This window comes from Salvelinus alpinus, chromosome 1, assembly GCF_045679555.1.
Source record: "Salvelinus alpinus chromosome 1, SLU_Salpinus.1, whole genome shotgun sequence".
In the NCBI taxonomy this organism is placed as follows: Eukaryota; Metazoa; Chordata; class Actinopteri; order Salmoniformes; family Salmonidae; genus Salvelinus; species Salvelinus alpinus.
Genome location: NC_092086.1, coordinates 24,844,071 through 24,864,765, shown reverse-complemented (window position 1 = coordinate 24,864,765; position 20,695 = coordinate 24,844,071). Strand labels below are relative to the sequence as shown.

General features: G+C 46.4%; 1 protein-coding gene across 2 annotated transcripts in view; it reads left to right on the top strand.

The window, feature by feature from the left end:
* Nucleotides 1-20,450, top strand: part of abca3b (ATP-binding cassette, sub-family A (ABC1), member 3b) — a 95,284-nt gene extending 74,834 nt beyond the window's left edge. For both annotated transcript variants that reach the window (XM_071411103.1, XM_071411191.1), the window contains 14 exons: nt 2,387-2,585; nt 2,790-3,096; nt 3,320-3,593; nt 4,634-4,838; nt 5,838-6,057; nt 6,722-6,880; nt 7,476-7,648; nt 7,909-8,043; nt 8,215-8,409; nt 8,848-9,035; nt 14,319-14,489; nt 14,678-14,874; nt 17,237-17,310; nt 17,818-20,450. In XM_071411103.1, the coding sequence (XP_071267204.1) occupies nt 2,387-2,585; nt 2,790-3,096; nt 3,320-3,593; nt 4,634-4,838; nt 5,838-6,057; nt 6,722-6,880; nt 7,476-7,648; nt 7,909-8,043; nt 8,215-8,409; nt 8,848-9,035; nt 14,319-14,489; nt 14,678-14,874; nt 17,237-17,310; nt 17,818-17,940 (2,620 nt within the window). In that variant the 3' untranslated portion in view covers nt 17,941-20,450. The remainder of the gene's footprint in view (nt 1-2,386; nt 2,586-2,789; nt 3,097-3,319; nt 3,594-4,633; nt 4,839-5,837; nt 6,058-6,721; nt 6,881-7,475; nt 7,649-7,908; nt 8,044-8,214; nt 8,410-8,847; nt 9,036-14,318; nt 14,490-14,677; nt 14,875-17,236; nt 17,311-17,817) is intronic.
* Nucleotides 20,451-20,695: the final 245 nt, after the last annotated feature.

Genomic DNA, 20,695 nt, shown 5'->3' with positions numbered 1-20,695 from the left:
TTGAGCATATTTTAATGTGTGTGTGTGTGTGTTTTGGGTGGGGGGGGCATGCATGGGTGCATACATGCAGGTCTTTGTGTTACTGTCTGGTAGTATAGTTTGTTTGCTTGCGTTCTTGTGGACACGTGTTTTTTCAGTAGAACACAGCTGTGAAGGCTCTAAACAGGATATAGCAATTACCTCCAAAATATCTCATTTTAGGCGTCATTATTTTTACATCACAATGTGGGTCTATCAGTGAGTGTCTCCATCATTACCCGTATACAAAAGCCTCATTAGTCCTCTATTTGAGGTTCATTTTCAACTCCACTAAAAGCTACCATCTTAACACGTGTTCAGTCTGTACACACTGATACATACATGTACTGTAGCTGAAGGTGTAACACCATCTACATTAGTCCTATCATTAGGGTTTCTTTTCAACTCCACTAAAAGCCACCATCTTAACACGTGTCAGTCTGTACATACCCTGCCTATTACATACAGCCTCTTTTCATTATCAATTTCATTCAGCTTTATTCCCACCCAGCGCTCTGAAGGGGTGGACCATCTACATTAGTCCTGTCATTTCAGTTTCAGTTGAAATATACTGAAAGCCACCTAATTTAACACCTGTTCAGACTGTTCCTACCTTGGCCAAGTCATTTCCGCTTCTTTTCATCTTACTACATATGAGGTCTCTTGGCCATTGTCAATTTCATACAGCTACTGCAAAGGCCCCGAGTCCATTTTCATTTTCACACCCTGGATAGGTGTTGATCACAACATGTTGATCACTTATAGTACTGTTAGATGAAGCTCTTTGAGGGGGGCGCTGTCTGTGTCAGGCGTTGTGGGAGTGGAGATTGGCTGGCTGAAATAATCATTCATTTGTAACGGACAGACATAGCGTTCTGGCTATTGTGGTTGTCCAAGCTCCTGTCCATCCCCTCAGAGAGTGAGAAGGCGAGAGAGAGAATTAGCAGGGCTGGAATTACATAAAATGCTCACCATCACCAATAACACACTCCCACTTATTAGGTACTCTCCGATGCGCTCCTTTGTTTGGTGTACAATAGACCCCGGGGTGTGTTCCTGAGTTCTGTGAAGAGATTTCAGCATCTACATCCATATGATTCACACAGAGTGCTCTCTCCATAAGCCACTTCTGGAACACAAAGATTCATCCAATTATGAATGAATATGTTTCATGTCTATAAATACATTTGTACAGTCTAAAACGATCAAGATGTCATACAGTACAAAGAAAGGTTCCTACGTTCTTCCGGACCACCTGACATGATTAGGAAAAACTGGAAAAATGGATTTCGAAACTAAAGTTTCCTGGTCAGGACACATGGTCTGGAAAAACTCAGCATAGTTAATTCAATTTAAAGATGAATTGAATTGTCATAATCTAATACTAGGTATCTAACTACTGTAAATTCTATATTTCCTTATGTTGTCCTGATAAAGCTCCGTTCAGTAGCGAAGCTCAGTTAAATTGTTATAACTAAGTTCATCCCTGTGTACTGTCAGACTAGAGAAGTGCACTAAGTTGTATTGGTCTTTGTGTACTGTCAGACAGGGACCAATGCCTATTCCGTTCTGTACCATCACTCATTCATATATCTTTATGTACATATTCTTCATCCCTTTACACTTGTGTGTATAAGGTAGCTGTTGTGAAATTGTTAGGTTAGATTACTCGTTGGTTATTACTGCATTGTCGGAACTAGAAGCACAAGCATTTCGCTACACTCGCATTAACATCTGCTAACCATGTGTATGTGACAAATACAATTTGATTGGATTTGACTAGTGAAGTCCACTTCATTGTATTCATCCCTGTGTACTGTCAGACTAGAGAAGTCCACTAAGTTGTAGATGTGTCTGTCTACTGTCAGACTAGAGAAGTCCACTAAGTTGTATTGGTCCCTGTGTACTGTCAGACTAGAGCAGTCCACTAAGTTGTATTGGTCCCTGTGTACTGTCAGACTAGAGAAGTCCACTAAGTTGTATTGGTCCCTGTCTACTGTCAGACTAGAGAATTCCACTAAGTTGTATTCATCCCTCTGTACTGTCAGACTAGAGAAGTCCACCAAGTTGTATTGGTCCCTGTGTACTGTCAGACTAGAGAAGTCCACTAAGTTGTATTCATCCCTCTGTACTGTCAGACTAGAGAAGTCCACCAAGTTGTATTGGTCCCTGTGTACTGTCAGACTAGAGAAGTCCACTAAGTTGTATTGGTCCCTGTGTACTGTCAGACTAGAGGTGTGCTTTTTTAATGTTTGTATTTCCTTATGTGAGTCCTCAGAGTGGTGAAGCTGTTGGTCTTTAGCCCGGACAGCCAGGGTTTGGGTTAGATACACTGCTACTGTACTAAACTGTACTGGTGTATTTCCAGAGTGGGGAAGCTGGTGGATTCTAGCCTGGACATCCAGGCCATCCAGCTGCCGGCGCTGCAGTACCAACACGAGAGACGTTCCCACGACTGGACCATGGATGACACCAGCAGCTACAGCGGCATGACGGATGTCACCGACTTCACTGACAGCGGCACGCTCATCTCCGAGGACTGCTCCAACATCAAGCTCAACACCGGGGTGAGAGAGGAGAGTTTTTGTGTGTGGGTTCAGACAGGAAGTAAGCTTCTCTTTCTGTCATCAATATGGTTTATTAATAGGAAAGTTTAGGAGCTTACAAAATATAGGAACGTACTGTATTAAATCAGAGATGATATGGAAATAATCTCCTTCTCTTCTCTCTCTCTCCTGTCTTTCTGTCTTTCTTCCCACCCTCCTCTTCAGGCCAGACTGTACATGCAGCAGTTCTATGCCATGTTCCTGAAGCGGGCACTCTATAGCTGGAGGAACTGGAAGGTGATTGTGGCCCAGTTCCTGGTGCCCCTGGTTTTCACTGTGCTGGCCTTGGTGGTGGCAAAGACCTTCCCCGGGCGCTACGACTCACCGCAGCTGAGGCTGGCACTGGGCCGCTATGGCCCCACCACTGTGCCCGTGGCCCTGGAGCCCGGCAAGGGACCGCTGGCAATCGCCCTGGCACAGGTGTATTCCTCGCAATTGGCCGCCCAGAAAGCCCAGGATGTCAATATTAGCGGTAAGCATGTCAGCATGTTGGAAGGGATCACAGGACCACATAATAACTAGTTATTTGAGATGAAAGGTGATTTGTAGATCAGTGATTCTGTGCAGTTGTCTGCAATGTAGTCAATCTCAGACACGCATGGTGGAAGCTACTTCAGGCTTTAGACCATAGAGATGCAGCCATGGAAAAAGCTTGTCTTTACTGATCCACCCTGTCCCCTGCTTCTTCTCCTCAGACTTCACGGAGTACGTGCTCACCAAGACCGAGGAGGAGGGCGGGGCATTCAACGAGCGCTGCGTGGTGGGTGCATCGTTCAGCGGCGGCACGGGGAAGATCGCCGAGGTCACGGCCTACTTCAATAACCAGGGCTACCACACGGCCGCTACAGCCCTGATGATGGTGGACAACACCCTGTTCAAAATGCTGGCCGGGCCCAACGCATCGATTATGACGGGAAACATGCCCATGCCCCGCAACATCTCCGAGAGCGCCCAGAGTCAGCTGACAGAGTGAGTGGGGAGTATGGAGGGGAAGGAGGGAGGGAGGAAGGGTGGTATGGAAGTGGAGAGGGTGTTATGAAAAGAGGAGATGGGGAAGGGAGAATGGATGAAAAAAGAGGAGAGAAGGAGAAGAGGGTATGGAAGGAACACAGGTGTTATCTTGAACACCTTTGAGAAGAGGAGTGAATGTTTAGTTGGGTACTCTGCATGAGCCACTTTGACTCAGTCCATAACTTCCTTATTGTTGTTAGATAGAAGTTGACTTCTCCTTCAACCACCTTGTTTTGGGTCCTTATTCTGGTCTCTCTTTTAAACACCTGCGGTCAACACATCTGTTCCAGCCACTAAACCCCAATTAAACCAGGGTACTTCCCAAATGGCAACCTATTCCTTACAGAGTGCACTACCTTTCACCATGGCCCATAGGGCTCTGGTCAAAAGTACTACACTATGTAGGGAATAGGGTGCCATTTGGGATGCTCATCCAGTCAATGAGCTCCCGGCCCTGCTGGATGGCTGGCTGGATCGATGGGGAAGCAACAGAGGCTGATAACAAGTTAGAGTCTGAGGGGGAGATATTGACCAACACCATTCATCAGGAGGTGTTTTTTAGAGGTGAGAGGATGGAGAAAGACTGATAGTGGTTCGGTCAGGGAAGGTATATTGAGGATGGAGTGAAAGAAGGATGAGAGGATAGAGGTCTGGTGAAGATGTTCTCCTGGCTATCAGGATATTTATTGTTTCATGATACTCCATCTCTTTCTCTCCCTCCTTTTCCCCTCTGCCTGCCGACCTCACCACTCAATACATCATTTGCCTCCTCCCTGACTTTTCTTTCTTTTTTTCTGTCACTCCTCCCAGCTCCATGCCCTTCTTTATTTTCCTCCTAACTCTTTTTTTTTTTTACCCTCCTCACTTCCGTCTCGCTCGCTCTCTCACTCGCTCTCTAAATTTATTAAAATTGCTTTTTTGGCATGGAAAGTTTAGGGACTGTTTAAATAATAAATAGTAACCCCCCCCCTCTCTCACTCCTTCCCTCCTCGACACAGAGGTCAGACGGGCTTCGCCATCGCCATCAACCTGATGTATGGCATGGCATCCCTGTCCAGTACCTTCGCCCTGCTCCTGGTCACAGAGCGTTCACTCAAGTCCAAGCACGTACAGCAGGTCAGCGGCGTCTACCTCTCCAACTTCTGGTTCTCTGCACTGCTCTGGGACCTGGTCAACTTCTTCCTGCCCTGCATGCTCATGCTGGTCAGTATACCATCTCAAATCAAAGTTTATTTGTCACGTGCGCTGAATACAACAGGTGTAGTAGACCTTACAGTGAAATGCTTACTTACAGGCTCTAACCAATGGTGCGTAAAAAAAGAAGTGTGTGTGTGGGTGTGTGTGTAGGTAAGTAAAGAAATAAAACAACAGTAAAAAAGACATTTGAAAAAAGAGTAGGAAGGCTATATACAGATACCTGTTAGTCAGGCTTATTGAGGTAGTATGTACATGTAGGTATCGTTAAAGTGACTATGCATATATGATGAACAGAGAGTAGCAGAAGCGTAAAAAGAGGGGTTGGCGGGTGGCGGGACACAATGCAGATAGCCTGGTTAGCCAATGTGCGGGAGCACTGGTTGGTCGGGCCAATTTAGGTAGTATGTACATGAATGTATAGTTAAAGTGACTATGCATATAAGATAAACAGAGAGTAGCAGCAGCGTAAAAGAGGGGTTGGGGGGGCACACAATGCAAATAGTCCGGGTAACCGGTTACCTGTTCAGGAGTCTTATGGCTTGGGGGTAAAAACTGTTGAGAAGCCTTTTTGTCCTAGACTTGGCACTCCGGTACCGCTTGCCATGCGGTAGCAGAGAGAACAGTCTATGACTGGGGTGGCTGGAGTCTTTGACAATTTTTAGGGCCTTCCTCTGACACCGCCTGGTGTAGAGGTCCTGGAAGGCAGGCAGCTTTGCCCCAGTTATGTACTGGGCCGTACGCACTACCCTCTGAAGTGCCTTGCGGCCTGGATTTACTTAAAGGCCCAATGCAGCTGTTTTTATACTAATATCAAATAATTTCTGGGTAACAATTATGTACATTACTGTGATTGTTTTCAATGAAAATGGTCAAAAAGAAACAAAATAAGTTTCTTAGCAAGAGCAATTTCTGAAGCAAGAATTTAGCTAGGACTGTCTGTTAATGGTATGAGTGGGGAGGGGAATACTGAAAACTAGCTGCTATCCAAACACTCCCTCCCAACAGGTGGTGTTCCGGGCGTTTGGGGTCAAGGCCTTCATAGTGGACAACCACCTGGTTGATGTGTTATTAATCCTGCTGCTATATGGCTGGGCCGTCATCCCCCTCATGTACTTGCTCAGTTTCCTGTTCTCCACCGCTGCCACCGCCTACACCCGCCTCACCATCTTCAACATCATCAGCGGCACCGCCACCTTCCTCACCGTCACCATCATGACCATCCCAGGTGAGAGCCAGGGCCAGGATACTAGATACTAGCGTTTCACACTATCGTGCCGACCCAAACCGCCTCTGATATTTTCAGGATGGTCCAGCAACTGTGGGGATGCGTAGCAAGTACAGCTTGGCCCAGTTTGGTTCTGAGGTGTGAAAAGCCCTTAGGTGTACTGGAACACTGGACCTGTTGGCAGCTCAGAGACAAGTGTAGTAGACAAATGTAGTCTCTGAGCTGCCAACAGGTCCAGTGTTCCAGTACACCTAAGGGCTTTTCACGCCTCAGAACCAAACTGGGCCAAGCTGTACTTGCTACAGTTGCTGGACCATCCTGAAAATATCAGAGGCGGCACAGTTTGGTTAAAGTGACTATGAACCAAACTCATTAACCAGAATCATTAAGATTTGGCGATTTAGAGCCTGTTTCTCTGCTAGTAAACAGTGAAAAAGAACGAACCCCTACTGCACACTGGTGCACTTATTTGCTTCAGAACTGGGGATTAGGCTGGCAAAATACGCTGTGGAAATACATTTGATGAATTTCCCTTTCCTTGATTCTCTTATCTCATTTCCTCTCCTCCTTCTCCTCCTCTCCTTCTCCTGTTTCCCCTTCTCTCCTCTCCTTCCCATCCTCTCCTCCTCCTGTTTCCCCTCCTCCTCTCTTCTCCCCCTCCCAGAGCTAAATCTACAGGACCTGTCTTGTAACCTGGACAAGGTGTTTCTGCTCTTCCCTAACTACTGCCTGGGCATGTCCTTCAGCCAGTTCTACCAGAACTACCAGTTCATCACCTTCTGCACCTCCAACCCCATGACCACAGCCTTCTGCCGTGTCTGGAGTGAGTAGTGTACTGTGTTCTCCTACAGCAGGGAGACAGCAGCCGTAGCTGTATCACAGTGTCCGTAGTTCAGTAGGAATACCTATTGTATTAGTAGCTTCTTTGGGACGGGGGTGGGGACCAAAAACATAGAGGATTATTTTATGGGACAAAATACAAATGTTATTGAGAAAGATCATTTGAAAAATATAATGTTAGTGTAAATATATGTATTGGTTCTCTTAATTTTGATTAGAGATACAAATGTAATGAGTAAAATGGTTTTGTTGATGTGATATTTTTAACATTTATTTTTTTTACAGATTTTAAGGTTGATGTTAGATTTAGGGTGGGGTCGCCAGAATAATAATAAAAAAAAAAAAATGGGTCTCCTGAAATGCTGGCGAAAAAATAAAAAAGGGGGTCTCCGCTTAAAAAGTTTGAATACCACTGTGTTACATGATATGTAATTGTAGTAATATTGTGATGATGATCACAATAATGTTGATGAGAATGATTCTGACTATGACGATGGTAATGAGGATGATGAAGAAGCTGTCATGCTATTTTCTAGTTAACCCTTCGTAGCCATGACTGGTGCTCCTCCCTCTTTCAGACATCACGTACCAGGAGAACTACTTCTCCATGTCGGAGCCGGGGGTGGGGCGTTTCCTGGTGGCCCTGTCCCTGCAGGGTGTAGTCTTCATCACCCTCCTATTCATCATCGAGATGCAGTGTGTCAAAACCCTCCGCCGTTTCCTCACCCACCTCGCCAGCAGACGTAAACAGGTCAGAAGGGGAGGGACCAGAGAGTGCTGCCTCATGCCCCGGATGTGCGGAGTTTTCAGAAAATGTGCCCACCTGGTGTCCTGAGCGAGATTAAACTAATGCCCCATTTGTTTATATAGGGCTGTAGTCAAGAGCAAATTATACTCCTCTTTTAAGAATTTCAGATTTCTGAAAAACTGGTATAATTTTGGTGTGGTTGGATACATGCCAATAGTATAAAAAGACCTCATTGATAATAATAGTCAGTATGTGTCTCCTAGCTGCCTCTGATGGGGGATGCGGCCCTACTGCCGGAGGACAGGGATGTAGCGGAGGAGAGGAAGAGGGTTCTGGAGTGTCAGCCCATAGTAGAGTCTATGGTGGGGAGCCCACTCATACTGCAGGACCTCAGCAAGGTACAGCAACCTGTCTGTTAGTCTGGTCTCCCTCCCAGAGGCATCCAGTAGTGGTGAGGGTCTGTCTGTCCCTCCCTCCCTCCCTCCCTCCCTCCCTCCCTCCAGTTCTACAGCAGTGATCTCCCTCCCTCCCTCCAGTTCTACAGCAGTGATCTCCCTCCCTCCCTCCAGGTATACAGCAGTGGAGAAACAGTACTGGCGGTAGACAGACTCTCTCTAGCAGTGGGGAAAGGAGAGTGTTTTGGCCTGCTGGGTTTCAATGGAGCAGGGAAGACCACCACCTTCAAGATGCTCACCGGGGACGAGACTGTCACCTCTGGCGATGCCTACATTGACGGCTACAGCATTCTGAGGGATGTCAAGAAGGTAGGAGAGATGGAGAAGGAGAGAGAGAGGAAAACATTTGCACTTTTTTTTAGTGTTACATACACAGGATAGGTGCAGTGAAATGTGTTGTTTGACAGGGTCATCCATAGTAGTACGGCATCCCTGGAGCAAATTATGGTTAACTACCTTGCTCAAGCGCACATCGGCAGATTTCTCACCTTGTCGGCTCGGGTATACTCAAACCTCTAAGCTACCTGCTGCCCTACCTTAAAAGTTAATTAGGGCACAACGTAGCAAATCATTTTGCAACAGAAAACAAAAACTAGCATTTCTTATTGAATGCGTACAGATAGGACCTTCTTAATTAGGGACTGTTTTCTTACGCTTTGTGCCTCCTGAACACCAACCAGTTCTAATATACTATGAAACTCACAAAATCACCTTGCATGACACCATCCTCTCTCCCGTGTGTCGTAGGTACAGCAGCGGATTGGCTATTGCCCGCAGTTCGACGCTGTCCTGGATCACATGACAGGAAGAGAAACGCTGAGCATGTACGCTCGGCTCCGGGGGATACCAGAGAAGTACGTGTCGGGCTGCGTGGAGAACGTGCTACGGTCCTTACTACTGGAGCCCCATGCTGACAAACTATGTCGCAGCTACAGGTAAGCATTTAGGAGAGAGTGAGGGGGGAGGGGCTGTGTGTGTGTGTGTGTGTGTTGGTTTGGGGGTGGGAGACAGTGTGTTTGTCTTGGTTTGGGGGTGGGGGACAGTGTGTTGGTTTGGGGGTGGGGGACAGTGTGTTGGTTTGGGGGTGGGGGACAGTGTGTTGGTTTGGGGGTGGGGGACAGTGTGTGTGTCTTGGTTTGGGGGTGGGGGACAGTGTGTTGGTTCGGGGCTGGGGGACAGTGTGTTGGTTCGGGGGTGGGGGACAGTGTGTTGGTTTGGGGGTGGGGGACAGTGTGTGTGTGGAACTGGATGAGTCATTGTGTTCTTTCCCTCTGGACTTTTGTGGCTGAAATCTCTTCACAGGATCATACTACAGGAGGCCTTCTATTGTACACATACAAAATAATTAATCTGGTGTGTGTGTAGGGCACTTGCAGGTCACAGAGCCATTTTCGTGATAGTTTTGTTGTGCTCCTTCTCTCACTAGTGACAGCTTCTCCTATAGTGTACACTACTCCTCTCTAGAGACATATCTTACATTTACATTTACATTTAAGTCATTTAGCAGACGCTCTTATCCAGAGCGACTTACAAATTGATGCATTCACCTTATGATATCCAGTGGAACAACCACTTCACAATAGTGCATCTAAATCTTTTAAGGGGGGGGGGGGGTTAGAAGGATTACTTTATCCTATCCTAGGTATTCCTTAAAGAGGTGGGGTTTCAGGTGTCTCCGGAAGGTGGTGATTGACTCCGCTGACCTGGCGTCGTGAGGGAGTTTGTTCCACCATTGGGGTGCCAGAGCAGCGAACAGTTTTGACTGGGCTGAGCGGGAACTGTACTTCCTCAGAGGTAGGGAGGCAAGCAGGCCAGAGGTGGATGAACGCAGTGCCCTTGTTTGGGTGTAGGGTCTGATCAGAGCCTGAAGGTACGGAGGTGCCGTTCCCCTCACAGCTCCGTAGGCAAGCACCATGGTCTTGTAGCGGATGCGAGCTTCAACTGGAAGCCAGTGGAGAGAGCCTAGGAGCGGGGTGACGTGAGAGAACTTGGGAAGGTTGAACACCAGACGGGCTGCGGCGTTCTGGATGAGTTGTAGGGGTTTAATGACACAGGCAGGGAGCCCAGCCAACAGCGAGTTGCAGTAATCCAGACGGGAGATGACAAGTGCCTGGATTAGGACCTGCGCCGCTTCCTGTGTGAGGCAGGGTCGTACTCTGCGAATGCTGTAGAGCATGAACCTACAGGAACGGGTCACCGCCTTGATGTTAGTTGAGAACGACAGGGTGTTGTCCAGGATGACGCCAAGGTTCTTAGCACTCTGGGAGGAGGACACAATGGAGTTGTCAACCGTGATGGCGAGATCATGGAACGGGCAGTCCTTCCCCGGGAGGAAGAGCAGCTCCGTCTTGCCGAGGTTCAGCTTGAGGTGGTGATCCGTCATCCACACTGATATGTCTGCCAGACATGCAGAAATGCGATTCGCCACCTGGTTATCAGAAGGGGGAAAGGAGAAGATTAATTGTGTGTCGTCTGCATAGCAATGATAGGAGAGACCATGTGAGGATATGACAGAGCCAAGTGACTTGGTGTATAGCGAGAATAGGAGAGGGCCTAGAACAGAGCCCTGGGGGACACCAGTGGTGAGAGCACGTGGTGCGGAGACAGATTCTCGCCACGCCACCTGGTAGGAGCGACCTGTCAGGTAGGACGCAATCCAAGCGTTGGCCGCGCCGGAGATGCCCAACTCGGAGAGGGTGGAGAGGAGGATCTGATGGTTCACAGTATCAAAGGCAGCCGATAGGTCTAGAAGGATGAGAGCAGAGGAGAGAGAGTTAGCTTTAGCAGTGCGGAGCGCCTCCGTGACACAGAGAAGAGCAGTCTCAGTTGAATGACTAGTCTTGAAACCTGACTGATTTGGATCAAGAAGGTCATTCTGAGAGAGATAGCTGGCCAAGGACGGCACGTTCAAGAGTTTTGGAGAGAAAAGAAAGAAGGGATACTGGTCTGTAGTTGTTGACATCGGAGGGATCGAGTGTAGGTTTTTTCAGAAGGGGTGCAACTCTCGCTCTCTTGAAGACGGAAGGGACGTAGCCAGCGGTCAAGGATGAGTTGATGAGCGAGGTGAGGTAAGGGAGAAGGTCTCCGGAAATGGTCTGGAGAAGAGAGGAGGGGATAGGGTCAAGCGGGCAGGTTGTTGGGCGGCCGGCCGTCACAAGACGCGAGATTTCATCTGGAGAGAGAGGGGAGAAAGAGGTTAAAGCACAGGGTAGGGCAGTGTGAGCAGAACCAGCGGTGTCGTTTGACTTAGCAAACGAGGATCGGATGTCGTCGACCTTCTTTTCAAAATGGTTGACGAAGTCATCCGCAGAGAGGGAGGAGGAGGAGGGGGGGGAGGAGGATTCAGGAGGGAGGAGAAGGTGGCAAAGAGCTTCCTAGGGTTAGAGGCAGATGCTTGGAATTTAGAGTGGTAGAAAGTGGCTTTAGCAGCAGAGACAGAAGAGGAAAATGTAGAGAGGAGGGAGTGAAAGGATGCCAGGTCCGCAGGGAGGCGAGTTTTCCTCCATTTCCGCTCGGCTGCTCGGAGCCCTGTTCTGTGAGCTCGCAATGAGTCGCCGAGCCACGGAGCAGGAGGGGAGGACCGAGCCGGCCTGGAGGATAGGGGACATAGAGAGTCAAAGGATGCAGAAAGGGAGGAGAGGAGGGTTGAGGAGGCAGAATCAGGAGATAGGTTGGAGAAGGTTTGAGCAGAGGGAAGAGATGATAGGATGGAAGAGGAGAGAGTAGCGGGGGAGAGAGAGCGAAGGTTGGGACGGCGCGATACCATCCGAGTAGGGGCAGAGTGGGAAGTGTTGGATGAGAGCGAGAGGGAAAAGGATACAAGGTAGTGGTCGGAGACTTGGAGGGGAGTTGCAATGAGATTAGTGGAAGAACAGCATCTAGTAAAGATGAGGTCAAGCTTATTGCCTGCCTTGTGAGTAGGGGGGGAAGGTGAGAGGGTGAGGTCAAAAGAGGAGAGGAGTGGAAAGAAGGAGGCAGAGAGGAATGAGTCAAAGGTAGACGTGGGGAGGTTAAAGTCACCCAGAACTGTGAGAGGTGAGCCATCCTCAGGAAAGGAACTTATCAAGGCGTCAAGCTCATTGATGAACTCTCCAAGGGAACCTGGAGGGCGATAAATGATAAGGATGTTAAGCTTGAAAGGGCTGGTAACTGTGACAGCATGGAATTCAAAGGAGGCGATAGACAGATGGGTCAGGGGAGAAAGAGAGAATGTCCACTTGGGAGAGATGAGGATCCCAGTGCTACCACCCCGCTGACCAGAAGCTCTCGGGGTGTGCGAGAACACGTAGGCAGACGAGGAGAGAGCAGTAGGAGTAGCAGTGTTATCTGTGGTAATCCATGTTTCCGTCAGTGCCAAGAAGTCGAGGGACTGGAGGGAAGCATAGGCTGAGATGAACTCTGCCTTGTTGGCCGCAGATCGGCAGTTCCAGAGGCTGCCGGAGACCTGGAACTCCACGTGGGTCGTGCGCGCTGGGACCACCAGGTTAGAGTGGCAGCGGCCACGCGGTGTGAAGCGTTTGTATGGTCTGTGCAGAGAGGAGAGAACAGGGATAGACAGACACATAGTTGACAGGCTACAGAAGAGGCTACGCTAATGCAAAGGAGATTGGAATGACAAGTGGACTACACGTCTCGAATGTTCAGAAAGTTAAGCTTACGTTGCAAAAACCTTATTGACTAAAATGATACAGTACTGCTGGCTGGTGAATTAGGCTAGCTAGCAGTGGCTGCGTTGTTGACTTTGTTTGAAAGTGTAGCTGGCTAGGTAACCTCGATAACTGGCTAGGTAACCTCGATAACCTCGATAATTACTCTAATCTACACAATTATCTTAGATACAAAGACAGCAAAGACAACTATGTATCTAGCTAACACTACACTAGTCAAGTCGTTCCGTTGTAATGTATTATTAGTTTCTACAGTGCTGCTAGTCGGTAGAAGTTGACTAGCTAGCTAGCAGTTGTTGACTAGGTAGGAGAACGGTGGCGCGGCGACGAAAATAGCTGGCTAGCTAACCTCGATAATTACTCTAAACTACACAATTATCTTAGATACAGAGACAGCAAAGACAACTATGTAGCTAGCTAACACTACACTAATCAAATCGTTCCGTTGTAATGTATTATTAGTTTCTACAGTGCTGCTAGTCGGTAGAAGTTGACTAGCTAGCTAGCAGTTGTTGACTTAGTAGGAGAACGGTGGCGCGGCGCGGCGGACGAAAATAGCTGGCTAGCTAACCTCGATAATTACTCTAAACTACACAATTATCTTAGATACAAAGACAGCAAAGACAACTATGTAGCTAGCTAACACTACACTAATCAAATCGTTCCGTTGTAATGTATTAGTTTCTACAGTGCTGCTAGTCGGTAGAAGTTGACTAGCTAGCTAGCAGTTGTTGAATAGGTAGGAGAACGGTGGCGCGGCACGGCGGACGAAAATAGCTGGCTAGCTAACCTCGATAATTACTCTAAACTACACAATTATCTTAGATACAAAGACAGCAAAGACAACTATGTAGCTAGCTAACACTACACTAATCAAGTCGTTCCGTTGTAATGTAATAGTTTCTACAGTGCTGCTATTCGGTAGAAGTTGGCTAGCTGGCTAGCTAGCAGTGTTGACTACGTTAGAAGGACGAAAATAGCTGGCTAGCTAACCACGATAATTACTCTAAACTACACAATTATCTTTGATACAAAGACGGCTATGTAGCTAGCTAAGAAAAATTGCTCAGATCAAACAAATCAAACCGTTGTACTGTAATGAAATGTAATATTACCTGTGGAGCGAAGCGAAGTGCGACTACTCGCTCCAACCCGGAAGTGCGACTTATATATCTTCTCCTATAGTGTACACTACTCCTCTCTGGAGACATATCTTGTCCTCTAGTGTACACTACTCCTCTCTAGAGACATATCTTCTCCTATAGTGTACACTACTCCTCTCTAGAGACATATCTTGTCCTATAGTGTACACTACTCCTTCTCTCTCTAGAGACATATCTTGTCCTATAGTGTACACTACTCCTTCTCTCTCTAGAGACATATCTTATGAATGTCAAGATATTACTGAGTACAAACACACACTCCCTTCCTTCCTTCCTCCCTCTCTCTCCCTCTTACCCCCCCTCGCCCCTCTCCCTCCACTTCCCTCCCCATCCCTTCTCCCTCAAATCCCTTCCTACCCCCCCACCCTTTCACTCTCTCTCCCTCCAGCGGGGGCAATAAGAGGAAGCTGAGTGCGGCTGTGGCTCTGATTGGTGGACCCCCGGTCATCTTCCTGGACGAGCCGTCCACTGGCATGGACCCGGTTGCTAGGCGACTGCTGTGGGACGCTGTGACGCGCACCCGGGAGTCTGGAAAGGCCATCATCATCACTTCTCACAGGTGAGCACACACACACACCATCCTCTTCATCGCCATCATCATCCTCCACCTTCCAGTACAGTCATTACTGGGTCACAGGAAGGAACAGAGTGACTCAGAGAATAAAATAGATGTTGTCGTGCTTGGTTTATCTTTCTCCCTCTCCTCTTTTTTCCCACTGTTCTTCCCCTTCTCTCTCTCTGCTGTAGTATGGAGGAATGCGAGGCCCTGTGTACCCGGCTGGCTGTGATGGTGAACGGTCAGTTTAAGTGTCTGGGCAGTCCCCAGCATCTGAAGAGTAAGTTTGGCAGCGGCTACACACTACTGGCTAAAGTACGAGTGGACAAGGAGGTGGAGGATAGCGACCTGCAACTCTTCAAGGACTTCATCGAGAGCACCTTCCCAGGTCAGAGAGTCACACACACACTCCGAGTCAGACTCATGAACATACACGGGTGCACACACACAAACAAACTTATACAGGTGCGCGTAGTGTACACACACACACGTAGACATGCACAAACACTCACGTGCACTTATTCACACAGACACACACACACGCACGCACCCCACCCCCTGAGGCTGGTTCAAAGATAATCCAAGATGTTTGACTGTCAATGGTTTAGGGCAGTGGTTCCTAAACTTTTTATAGTCCCATACCGCTTCAAACATTCAACCTCCAGCTGCATACCCCCTCTAGCACCAGGGTCAGCACACTCTCAAATGTTGTTTTTTGCCATCATTGTAATAAGCCTGCCACACACACACTATACGATACATTTATTAAACATAAGAATGAGTGAGAGTTTTAGTCACAACCCGGTTTGTGTGAAGTGACAAAGAGCTCTTATAGGACCAGGGCACAAATAATAATAATCAATAATTGTTCTCTTTATTTAGCCATCTTACATATAAAACTCTTTGTTCATTGAAAATTGTGAATAACTCACCACAGGTTAATGAGAAGGGTGTGCTTAAAATGATGCACATAACTCTGCAATGTTGGGTTGTGGAGAGTCTGTCTTAAATCATTTTCCACACACAGTCTGTGCCTGTATTTAGGTTTCATGCTAGTGAGGGCCGAGAATCCACTCTCACATAGGTGCGTGCTTGCAAAGGGCATCAGTGTCTTAACAGCGTGATTTGCCAAGGCAGGATACTCTGAGCGCAGCCCAATCCAGAAATCTGGCAGTGGCTTCTGATTAAATAACATTTTCACAGAACCGCTTGTTGCAATTTCGATGAAGCTCTCTTGTTGAGATATCGGTAAGTGGACTGGAGGAAGGGCATGAAAGGGATAACGAATCCAGTTGTTTGTGTCATCCGTTTCGGGAAAGTACCTGGGTAATTGCACACCCAGCTCACTCAGGTGCTTCGCTATATCACATTTGACATTTTCCGTAAGCTTGTTCATTTGCACACAAAAGATCATACAATGATGGAAAGACCTGTGTGTTGTCCTTGTTAATGTAGACAGAGAAGAGCTCCAACTTCTTAATCATAGCCTCAATTTTGTCCCGCACATTGATAGATGCGGAGAGTCCCTATAATCCTAGATTCAGATCATTCAGGCGAGAAAAATCATCACCCAGATAGGTCAGTCATGTGAGAAACTTGTCATCGTGCAAGCAATCAGACAAGTGACAGTTATGGTCAGTAAAGAGAACTTTAAGCTCGTCTCTCAATTTAAAAAATGTGTCAATACTTTGCCCCTTGATAACCAGCGCACTTGTGTTGTAAAAGCATTACATGGTCGCTGCCCATATCATTGATTAATACAGAAAATACACGAGAGTTCAGGGGCCTTGCTTTAACAAAGTTAACCATTTTCACTGTAGTGTCCAAAACGTCTTTCAAGCTGTAAGTCATTCCCTTGGCAGCAACAGCCTCTCGGTGGATGCTGCAGTGTACCCAAGTGGCGTCGGGAGTAACTGCTTGCATGCGCGTTACCACTCCACTATGTCTCCCTGTCATGGCTTTTGTGCCATCAGTACAGATACCAACACATCTTAACCACCAAAGTCCAATAGATGTCACAAAGCTGTCCAGTACTTTAAACATATCCTCTCCTGTTGTCCTGGTTTCCAGAAGAGGTCTTCCTTAATTGACCCCCCCATAAACGTAACGGACATATACCAGGAGCTGTGCCAGACCTGCCACATCTGTTGACTCATCCCGCTGTAACGCATAGAATTCACTGGCTTGTATGCGAAGCAGTAATTCAAAGCATCTCCTGCCATGTCACTGATGCGTCGTGAAACAGTGTTGTTTGATGAAGACATTGTCTGTATAGTTTTTTAGGCCTTTTCCCCCAGCATTGTCCCAGCCATATCCACAACAGCAGGAAGAATTAAGTCCTCCACAATAGTATGGGGCTTGCCTGTCCCAGCCACTCGGTAGCTCACCATATAAGATGCTTCTAGTCCCTTCTTATTAATGGTATCTGTTGCTTTTATACATGTCTTACTACTCAAAAGTCGTCTATTCTAGCTCCAAAAATTCCCGTGGCTTATTTTTCAAATTGTCATGTTTCGTTTCTAAATGTCTGCGCAAGAGTGAAGGTTTCCCGCGAGAGAGTAACGGTTAATGTGATTGGATGTTAATTATTTGACTAGGCTGCCTGTATTTGACATTGTGTTTTTGTTTCGATGAGCACTAGATGGTTTAATTTTATTTTTGGCAGTGAAACGAGGCTACGCCTACCCCAGTTTGGGAATACCTGGTTTAGGGGGTTGGTCTAACATGACATCACTTCCTTCTCTCCACAGGAAGTCTACTAACAGATGAACACCAGGGCATGGTGCACTACCACTTAACTGACAAGACTCTCACCTGGGCACAGGTAACTATCTATCTCAGCCGGTCCCTATTCACTCCCTAACCCTTCTCCTTGGCCCTTACCTGTCAGCCATCCTGTCTTTTAGACTGTATAAGAGTACCATCTAGTGGAGATCTAACCTGTCAGCCAACCTGTCTTTTAGACTGTGTAAGACCACCATCTAGTGGAGATCTAACCTGTCAGCCAACCTGTCTTTTAGACTGTGTAAGAGCACCATCTAGTGGAGACCTAACCTGTCAGCCAACCTGTCTTTTAGACTGTGTAAGAGCACCATCTAGTGGAGACCTAACCTGTCAGCCAACCTGTCTTTTAGACTGTAATACCACCATCTAGTGGAGGAAGAGTGTAATGACTCTTGGCACTAAAGTGTATTTGCCTTCGATTTGTATCTGACTACTCCACACTATTGAAGTTGTCAGACACAGCTTTTTCATTTCAGGCTAAGCACTGACTCACCCTATGGTTTTCCTCTTTCTCTCCCCTCTCTTCACCCCCCCCATCCTCCCCAAGGTGTTTGGCACCCTGGAGGCAGCCAAAGAGAAGTACAACATCGACGACTACGCTGTGAGCCAGATCTCCCTGGAACAGGTGTTCCTCAGCTTCGCCCAGTTCCAGCACTGCAGCAGGAAATAGATGGAGCGAGGAGGAAGACGGGGAGCTCCATCTCTCTGTTTCTCTCTTTTTCTGTCTGTCCATCCGTCGTGTGTATCTCTCCACTCTGTGTGGATGACCTGTGTACATGGACTCGACTATGTGACGCGCCACTGAGCTATGATCAGGTCTTGATCTACACACACTTACATACACACAGACAGACACTGCAGTGATTGAATCCCTGGATACCCGGACTTCAACGTGGCCGTGTTACCCCAGCTCCCTCTAACCCCGCTGGGCTTGGACCGCCAACCAGACTGGACCTGTTGATCCAAGCCTGGGTCTTAACCATCAACCACTCCTTTCTCTTCTGTTCAATCAGTTTGTGTGTTGGACATTTAGGTCAGTCCAATGGCAAGGTTACGGAGTTCGGTTTGGGGGGGGGGTTGTTGTCTGCTATACGACCAAGTAAGGAATCTTAGATGTTACACCTTTTTTGTCTTTGACGTTTAAAGACCATGTATACAACTGGATACCACTGGATATGAGTGGTCTACTCTGTATAATACAACTCAGCCGTGTGAATGTGTGACAGGCAGGGTTGTGAATGTGTGACAGACCTTTTTTTGAACTTGTATGCAGCTTTCTTTGTTATGTATAATTTGTCTCCTCATATGATTCTTACTGTGGTCCTAAACAATTGTGCACAGTGGCTATTGTTCGTCACTGATATGATTGAAATATACAATGAAGCACTTCAAGTGAGGCAATTGTAAAACAAATCAACACATTTTGTTTTCTTTATTAGAGTAAATGCCATGCTAATGCCATGCCAGGGTAAATGCTATGCTCTAACGCTTGCTCATCCTTTTTGGTCGGATGTAAATTATGTAATAGATTCATGGCACTGAAGCCACTTCCAGTAGGAAATCATTAGATTGGTTTGCAGAAACGTTGCAGCTAACAATTGCATGTCTGAATGAATAACAACCTCTCTACACTGCATTGCAAGGCACACAAAAAGTGTGCTAGGTATTGAGATGCCCTCAGACCATCATCGAAATTCCTAATTGCAAGATTCAGAAAGAAAAAGCGTCTTGAAGGATTTGGGCATGTTGGACTGTGTGGTTTCTATCCTTGGCATTGTGTCCACTGACTGAAGCACAACTTCCCTTTCTAGGGGCTACAGTAAGTTTGATGCAGTGTCATAGTTACAGAATCACTATATCCACCTGCTGAGGTACAGATATGTTATTTGACTTTAAGGGATAGGTCAATGACCTTGTGAAATCGCTGAACTATCCCTTTAAGTGAGGTGTTTTTTGGTTGGTTTACCCACACTAATTTAACTGCAGCTTAATCATTTCATGTTAACTTTATTTGTTTGTGTGCTGTTCCTTTACTGCTGTCAATTATACTACTACAGTACTACAATGTTATTCCTGAAGGCTGAAACAAAATTATGTTTTTGCTTATCAATGTGTAGATGCATTACAGCTATGGACCAATCACTGTTACGTCCTCTTAATATAGAGTTTAGAGTACTTTACTATAGACCAACACACCGTCCAGTCAACAAATCAGTCACTTTTTTTCCATTTGCAAACCCTTAATGTAATTGAATGAAGAGGTTGAATGAGAATGTGAGGTTTAAAGACAATAGCTTCCACAAGAATGAAAGTATTTCTGTCCAGACAGAGAATTCCTGCCTCTTGTCCCAGCATTCCATGTATACATTTTTTTGCTTTGTGGAAAATGTTTAGGCCAAGTCCAATATTTAGTCCTCTTGTGTCTAGACATGCTAACTCTCCTATGTTCTCCCAATGCTGCACTGGTTGATGTGGTTATGTATCTAAACTATCAACAGTAGTCATGGGAGCATAGTGTAAAAGTCTTAAAGGGATAGCTGATTTTTTTGTTGATGTTTTCACTTAAAAAAGTAAACTGTCCTTTCTAAAAGAATGTTTCTGAAGATGGTTAACTTATCAATGCAACTGACTGTAAAACAGCCTCACACAAGGACCATGAAGTATCAACTCTGCCCCCCCCACCCTGCTCATAGCTCACTCAATCTAACGAGTTGATTTTTTTTTAGTTAAGCACTTTTGAAGTAAACCTCCGCAACAATGGCTGTTTCTGGGATGGTTGGACTTAAGCACTGCGTGGGATAGTTGACAAACTGATAGGCAAGTGGTTACAGACTTAAATAGAGGCTGATGTTCATGTTTGGAAGACAAAAAATAGGGCTTATTGATTATACAGGGCTCTGTCCTGACAAATGCTGTTTTTGTTACGTCTCTACATATCATAGTAGTTCATCTATATGGACATGTCTTACAGCTACATCGCATTTTGAGTTAAGTAAAAGAGAACTTGAAAACATTGTGATGATTATGCATATGATTAGGATAAAATACAATGTATCATATTTAAAAAAGGGAATCATCATTGTACTCGTATGTACTGTATCATGGAACTAACCTTGTCTACTGTATAATTACTGCTATTATTTTTAAATTAAATTTGCTCTATGCAAATTGAAACAAAAACTAGTATTCCTTTACTTTAGAAACACCACACTCCCATTATACATGATCAATGATGAGCTATTTCTAATAATAAGCCAGCTGTTCTACAAATGTATAAAACTGGACCAGCTGGACTCAGCCAGTAGTACACTATGGTCTACTGTTAACACCTATATGCTTTGTTTGTGAATCAGAGCATGACCTGTGTGTATCCCCTCAGTAGTTACAACCCAGGTTTTCTCTGGTGTTTTCAGAGGGGAAGGCAC